Source organism: Priapulus caudatus, unplaced genomic scaffold (genome assembly GCF_000485595.1).
Source record: "Priapulus caudatus unplaced genomic scaffold, Priapulus_caudatus-5.0.1 Scaffold164, whole genome shotgun sequence".
NCBI classification, from domain to species: Eukaryota; Metazoa; Priapulida; class Priapulimorpha; order Priapulimorphida; family Priapulidae; genus Priapulus; species Priapulus caudatus.
This window is the reverse complement of record NW_014577225.1, coordinates 331,431-338,779: the sequence shown is the minus strand read 5'-3', so window position 1 is coordinate 338,779 and position 7,349 is coordinate 331,431. Positions and strand designations below refer to the sequence as shown.

General features: G+C 44.9%; 2 protein-coding genes across 2 annotated transcripts in view; both read left to right on the top strand.

Moving 5' to 3' along the window:
- Positions 1-2,393, top strand: part of LOC106806492 (importin-5-like) — a 21,940-nt gene extending 19,547 nt beyond the window's left edge. The window contains exons 3-5 of the mRNA XM_014808457.1: positions 303-399; positions 816-920; positions 2,088-2,393. Coding sequence (XP_014663943.1) covers positions 303-399; positions 816-920; positions 2,088-2,138 — 253 coding nt within the window. The 3' untranslated portion in view covers positions 2,139-2,393. The remainder of the gene's footprint in view (positions 1-302; positions 400-815; positions 921-2,087) is intronic.
- A 146-nt stretch (positions 2,394-2,539) lies between these two features.
- On the top strand, positions 2,540-7,206 carry LOC106806493 (importin-5-like). The gene is given in 5 exon segments (XM_014808458.1): positions 2,540-2,667; positions 2,669-2,722; positions 3,706-3,795; positions 4,128-4,301; positions 6,986-7,206. Coding segments are annotated over 5 exon segments (465 nt in total). The 5' UTR covers positions 2,540-2,625; the 3' UTR covers positions 7,091-7,206.
- Positions 7,207-7,349: the final 143 nt, after the last annotated feature.

Below are 7,349 nucleotides of genomic sequence, written 5' to 3'. Positions count from 1 at the left end.
AACACACACGAACACACACACAAACACACACGAACACACACATGAGAGTGATTACATTACCTCCCTGCAACTACGTTGCGCGGAGGTAATAAGTATACGGTTTATTTTGAATTTGTGCATGTTCTGTGATTAAATTTAGTGTCGTATTCCAATGTGTAGTAATCTGGTTAGGAGCTGAAATTTTGAGTTGTATGTAAGTGATTACCAATGTACGAAAAAAGCGGAACTAGTATGGACAATGTATGGCAAACTGGTTAGTGTGATCAAATGCAGTGGCGTAAGGTGTCGTATGTCTTTCACAGTGTAACACCAGGAATATTCGCTAACCAGCAACAGCATTACATGGATGTCATACGTCAGATGCTACTTCAGTGCTTGGGTGATACAGAAAATCCACAGGTGGGTTAGTGTGATAAATGCAGCTGCAATCGATGCATTCGTTAATCATTTAGGACCCTAATATACGAGCAAATGTGTTGTCACATTTTACCTGGTTTTCACTCGATCGTATGATGCTATTGAACAGTTAGAAATTGTTGGCTACATAAAACCCAATATGAAAGGTAACACCATAATTACCATAGAAAATTAATACAACGCTGCTTGAAATCATCGGTGGCAAAAGGCTTAAAAGCTATGTTGTAGAAGGATCAAGGATTTTAAAGAAATTATTCTTCCTACAGTTAATATTGAATGCATCCAGATTGGTAAACATTCAAGTCGTCATTAGTGCGTGCGTGCGTGCTTGCATGCGCTTGCTTGCGCTGGTGCGCGTTGGCAACATTAAGATTGTACTTGTGTTGTTTGTTGGGTAGGTGAGACTAGCAGCCGTAAAAGCAACGACTGCATTCTTGCTGGCACACGACAAGGAACCTGGTGTTCAGCGGCACTTCGTTGACTGTCTTCCCGGACTCCTATCGGTAAGCCACCTATTTCCTTTCGCCGCGTAGCCCACGTGGTGATGCAGTCGAACCGGCGATCGTGGTTTAGGATGGATGGAAATTTCAAGAAATCGTATTCTCAGAGAATTTGGAATTTCATTCTGACCCAGTGCAGACTTGCATACCGTTATTCGCAGTCCAGGGTACTATTTACACGTATTGCGTCACCGTTTGTTAGTCATTTTAATCTAGTGCAAATCAAGCACACCAGTGAATCTTGGTTAATCTTAAAAAAAACTTCCACACGTAATTGACTTGTGAAACTTAAGGCAGTTTGTGCGTTGCATTTACGAATAATTTTGCTGATCAAAATTACCAGTTTGCTAAGCATTTTTATTTTCGAATAACAATTTTACGTAATTTTCACTCAATGATCAATCTGTCCCCTGCAGTCTCAAGCGAAGTGGGAGCAGTAGGGATTCATACGCAGTGCGGCATGTACAACACTCACATCGCCCTTGATAAAAAATGCTTAACTTCTGCCTGTGAACTTGCATGGCAATGCCCGGTCCATCAGCAAGCTTTTTTCTGAAAAGCATTCTTTTTTTGGATCAAAGAGAACACTCAGCATAGGATTTTCTGAGAAGGGTACAGGTTGGGCTTATTGGAATTATTTTTATTAAAAATGCCTGCAGCTGAAAGAGTCGCATTTTGAGATTTTTCTGAGGTTGGAATGTACGATTATACATGCTTTTCTTACTTCTATTTTTTTATCTTATTTGTATTTTCTTTTAATTTAAGTTCTATAAAAATGTTTTTGATGTGGGACAAAGAGAATTCCTACACAACATGAGATTCTTGGGAAGGGAACACATTCAAAGCAGTGGTTAATGTAGGATAGTAATAATAATAATAATAATAATAATAATAATAATAATATAATATATTTAATAATAATATAGTAATAATAACAATAATCATAATAAGAAGAATACTGTTGTTGCTGGTGCTACTGCTATTACTACTACTAAATACTACGAAATACTACTACTACTAATAATAATATAAGAGTACTAATACTAATATTAATTTGTTAATTTTATTTTAAATTAATTATATTATTAAATATTAATTTTGAAAATGTAAAGACTAATATTAATAATGATATTAAGTGTGTTCAACCAGAGTTACGTGCAATCTTGCTGGGGCGTCGCCGTCGATCTGCGAGAAACAGGAGAAGTGAGCGGCGGCGCTTGAAGATGCCTTGATCGCACCTACGTCCGAATGTCGTTGCCCCAAGTTCCTGCGCGCGCAGCTCGAGCCGCTCATCGAACTCTGTCTGAAGGGTCGGTCGCGCGACGCGACGCTCGCCGACACGTGCCTGGCGCCACCTCCGCTGCTCGAGCGGTGATTCTGACGATGTGAGACGGCGCGGCCATGCTGCGTCGGCACGCCGCTTCGTCGCCGCGCTCGTGGCGCTCGTGTCGCGCTCATGGTCGACCTCGACGGACGACGACGGACGACGGAGGACGGGACGGCGGGCCTAGGCGCCGGCACGTAGACGGATCGTGCGCGACGACAGCCGTCGGACGACGCGCTGGACGCGAACGCCGTCGCGGGGAGAGCGCGCTTCGACCGGTCTTTGCTGCGCACGGCGCGCAGACGTGCTTGCCGCACGGTCGTCGTAGCGCGCTGCCCGCGACTGCTGCAGAACCCGGACTGGCGCTACCGGCACGCGGCGCTGATGGCCATCTCGGCCGTCGGCGAGGGAAGCACAGAGCAGATCGGAGGCGGCTGCTGCCAACATCATGGAGGGCGTGCTGCCGTTCCTGCAGGACCCGGTGGGTAGGGGGCCGGCTAGTGAGCCGATTCGAGTGGAGGGAGCGCCGCAGCGACAGGGATCGTGTGGATAGGTGGAGCTGCTAGCCGAGCGGGTTCGGCAAGGGGCCGCCACAGAGCAGTCGGAGGGTAGGGGCGCCACGAGCGATCGGGATGGGTAGGGGGCGCCCGAGCAATTCCGTGATAGGGGAGCTGCAAGCGGAGCTGAGTGGTAAGGGGGCGCCGCGGAGCAATTCCGGTGGGTAGGGGGCGCCACGAGGCTGCATCCGGTGCGGGTAGGGGGCGCACGACGCGATCCGGTGGGGGTAGGGGGTGCGCGAGCAATCGGTGGTAGGGGCCGCCGAGCATACCGTGGTGGGTAGGGGGCGCTCGGAGAATCCGGTGGTAGGCGGGGCGCTGGCAGCGGTCGGGAGCGCGTCAAGCGACCGGTGGGTAGGGGGCGCCGCGAGCAATCCGGTGGGTAGGGGGCGCCGCGAGCGATCCGGTGGTAAGGGGCGCGCGAGAAATCGGTGGGTAGGGGACGGGTCCCTACAGGTAGGGAGCGCCGCAAACGATCCAGTGGGTAGGGGGCGCCGGGAGCAATCTGGTGGGTAGGGGGCGCCGTGAGCGACACAGGTGGTAGGCGGAGCTGGGAATGTCCTGGGGTGTATGGGGCGCTGCGAGTGACCCGGGGTCTTGCTCCAAAGGGTGTTGTGTATCATAGCGTGAATACTGCACGTTTTGTTGCATGTGAAAACTGCTTGGGTGCTAGCAGTAGATGTGTAGTTGCGTTTAGTGATGATACAGGTATTAATTTATTATTGATGGCCTTGGAGAGTGCCTAGAAATCCTGGAAGACAGTCAAAATGGTATTGGTCCTAAAACTAGACTTTTGTCTTATACAAGTCACTACAGTTCGTGTGTATTCAGGGAAGTTGCGATGCTGTAATGCGGTTTCTGACACTGACAAGGGTGGTTTCTGAGGCTTTGTGTGTATTTCTTGCAGCATCCACGAGTGCGTTATGCAGCGTGCAACGCCATCGGTCAAATGTCAACCGACTTCGCTCCAATCTTTGAAAAGAAGTTCCACGATAAGGTACAGTGTCAGTCTGCTAATTTCATAATTAATCGCCATTCTCCTTGTGCGTGTGTTGAATAGGTGTGCGTATATGCTACAAGACAGACACTGCAACCATCTGTTTCTGCACAGTTTGTGGACCAGGATCACATACTTTTTTTTTACTAGGGAGATATCACACTCCCGGAAGTTCTGTCGCGTGTATATAAAGTTTCGACCCTGGGCTTCCCTTTCTAAACAAATTGCGCGCAACATTTTCTTCCACATGTATTTAGTACGCAGTTATTGCACACGAACGTAGGAATTACCATAGTCGGTTTTTCTGACATCTCGGAGCTTGTAATGAACAGGTGATACCTGGCTTGCTGATGGTGATGGACGACCATGCGAATCCACGCGTGCAAGCTCACGCCGGTGCCGCCCTCGTTAACTTCGCCGAAGACTGTCCCAAGACGATCCTAGCTGCCTACCTAGACACCATTATGAGTAAATTAGAGTTCATCCTCACAACGAAATTCAAAGAGGTAAGAATAATCGAGGGAGTGTTAGACGTTTTTGTTGTTATGTAACGTTGATGTATGTTTGATGTATAAATGATGAAGAAATCCAAACTTGTGTAGTAAACTGAATAACTTTAATATCTGCTCACGTATAGTTACATCTCCTTGCACACAGAGACAAAGAAACGCGCACACACGCGCGTAAGCGCGTATGCTTACTCACGCGACCGCAACCAGACTCCCACATTTTAGCCATAACCCTGCATTCTGGTACAACACATTCACACTGATGTGTCAAACTGCTAGATACAAAAGATGCGTCGCGTCACGCTCACTGCTAAAATAATAGTCTCTGGCTACGTGAACAAACGGCTGTTACATTTCTCCCTCTTTTCATAACACGATGCTCCATCGTGATTTCGGACTCCTGGCGGATCTAAACTATATTTTCAATTTTACTGAATCATTAACTATATTTATAGTCTACTATTACAAAACAAGTAACGATAAAGTTCGATCACCATACTAGTCAGAAATTTAACACATTTGGCAGTGAACATTTTGATATCGCTGCAATTACTCTCACTCTTGCGTCTTTTTAGGCTGTAACGTACGTGGCCAGGGGTAGAAATTAACATTTGAACAAGGGAGTCCAACGGACTTCCTGCCCTCAAAAAGAGGGAGTCCGTGGCAAAATGAGGGAGTCCACAGTCCGAAAGTCAAAATTAAAGATATTAACAATAACGCATGTGCTTATTTTGAAGATTCATGCGGTTGCACGTCTGCAAAATTTTCTTGGGACATTTGCTGAAAAAATATGGTAATTCCGCGAGGTCGTGCTCTGGAACTAACTAGTTAGTATGGCAGAATTTTCATGGAGTCACACGGACTCCTGCATATGTCAAATCGGGGAGTCCGGCAGGAAATCAGGGAGTATTTGACTCCGGACTGCCGTTAATTTCGCACCCTGCGTGGCGTATGCGTATACTGACACGCATTACCGAAACCACGTGTAAATACATCCAGCCATGTGCTCCGTTATATATCATGTTCATAATCCTCATTTAAACCTCTTAATCCCATTATTACACACAGCACCGATGTGGACCTGACAACCTTTGTCACTTCCACACATCATACAGCCAAAAAAATACGCAAAACATTTCATATTTTCGATTAAAAGTTTTTGGCATATCAAACTCTAATTGAAGAATGTGTTTAACCGTCTGACAATATAGCGTAAATGTACCATTACCATAAATTCAAGAAAACGATCACACATTTCTACACAAAGTTTGACACAAAAGATTTCCCCACGCAAAGACAAATTGTCACAAGCATCTACCATGAAAAAAACAGAAAAACAGATAAAAATACACATTCCTGATGATGTCACACTTTCATGTCCAGTTTCGCCGGCACGAGATTGAAGCTTTCCATCAATTAAATTCTAGAATTTCCTGGATTTTTTTTTTAGCCATTACAGTTCGCAATATATTTTTCACGTCCTCTGTCACTGCTCTGTCAGCCTTGCCTTCTCTGTTCTGCTTTCCTCTCTCTCTCACACAGGTCAAGACTAGGACTTGCCCTCGCAGTATCACGGATACAACACCGGCCCTTCCTTCCTTCACGCTGACTTACTCACAGTAGGTCTTACGGCGTGTGTATCCACCGTTCTCTCTCCCGCATCTCGCTCTTTCCGTCCCTCTCTCTCTTGCTCTCCGTCATTCTTCGTCTCTCTCGATCGCTCTCCATCGTTCTTCGTTTCTCCTACACTTGCTGTTGTTCTCATCTCTCTCTTTCTCTTGTTTCGTTGTTGAATCACTGGCCCGTAGATCGACATAGTGGAGTACCTTACGTTGCATCCGCAAAGGAATACCCAGGTTTTGGACAGGTCACTGGCTCCAAAATGTAACGTTGAAGTACGTTTGATGTATAAATGATGAAGAAATCCAAACTTGTGTAGTAAACTGAATAGAATAACTTTAATATCTGCTCATGTATAGTCACACCTCCTTGCACACAGTGACAAAGAAACGAGCACACGCGCGTCTCGCGCGACCACAACCAGACTCTCACACATTTGAGCCATAACCCTGCATTCTGGTACAACACATTCACACTGATGTGTCAAACTGCTAGATACAAAAGATGCGTCATGTCAGGCTCACTGCTAAGTCTTATATTAATTAGTCTCTGGCTACGTGAACAAACAGCTGTTACAGTTACAAAGGAATCGGGTAGTGTGCCCGACTAGTGATGGTTCCATTTGCTGATTTTTCATTGTCAATTCAACATGAAGCAATGGATAGGTGTAGGTGTAGTACATTTGATAGTATATACATTAGATACATTAGATTAGTAGGGCTACATTAGATGGTAGTGGATAGGTGTAGTACATAGCTTATATACAAGTTGAATCTCTAGGGAAAGCAGCACAGACAAAATCATGTTGTCTTGTGCCCTTTGGTAAACTACTTGCCTCTACCCTACTAGTAACTAATAAAGCAAAAGCCAGACAAAAATATGAATGGCAACACACAAATTGGCTATGAATTAGCATTGACTAGTATTAACGGTTGGTGTGCATTTAAAGCATTGGAATCATATTTTGGCAAGAATATGTTCATCTAGAAAATGTGTATTTGTAAGATACGATAGTGTACAATCACATCGCTGATTCTTCTCACGTGTTTCCTGCATTTCAGTTGGTCGAGACAGGTACAAAGTTGGTGTTGGAGCAGGTGGTAACGACTATAGCAGCGGTGGCTGACACGTGCGAAGAGAAGTTTGTGTGCTATTACGACAGGTAGCGTAGAATATTGCAACTTTCACTGACTATATGCGTAATGTTACAGACCATTTATTCTCGACACGACAGATGTGTGTTGCTAATTCAGTACGCAATAATGGAAATAAGTTGGTTTCTAATAAGGTTAATTGCATGCGTGGGTGTAAAACTATGAATTCGTTTCTATCTATCTATTCTATATTCTGAAAGTGCTTTGTTACAAAATAATATTGAGTTATAATTATAATAATAATATATATATATATATATATATATATATA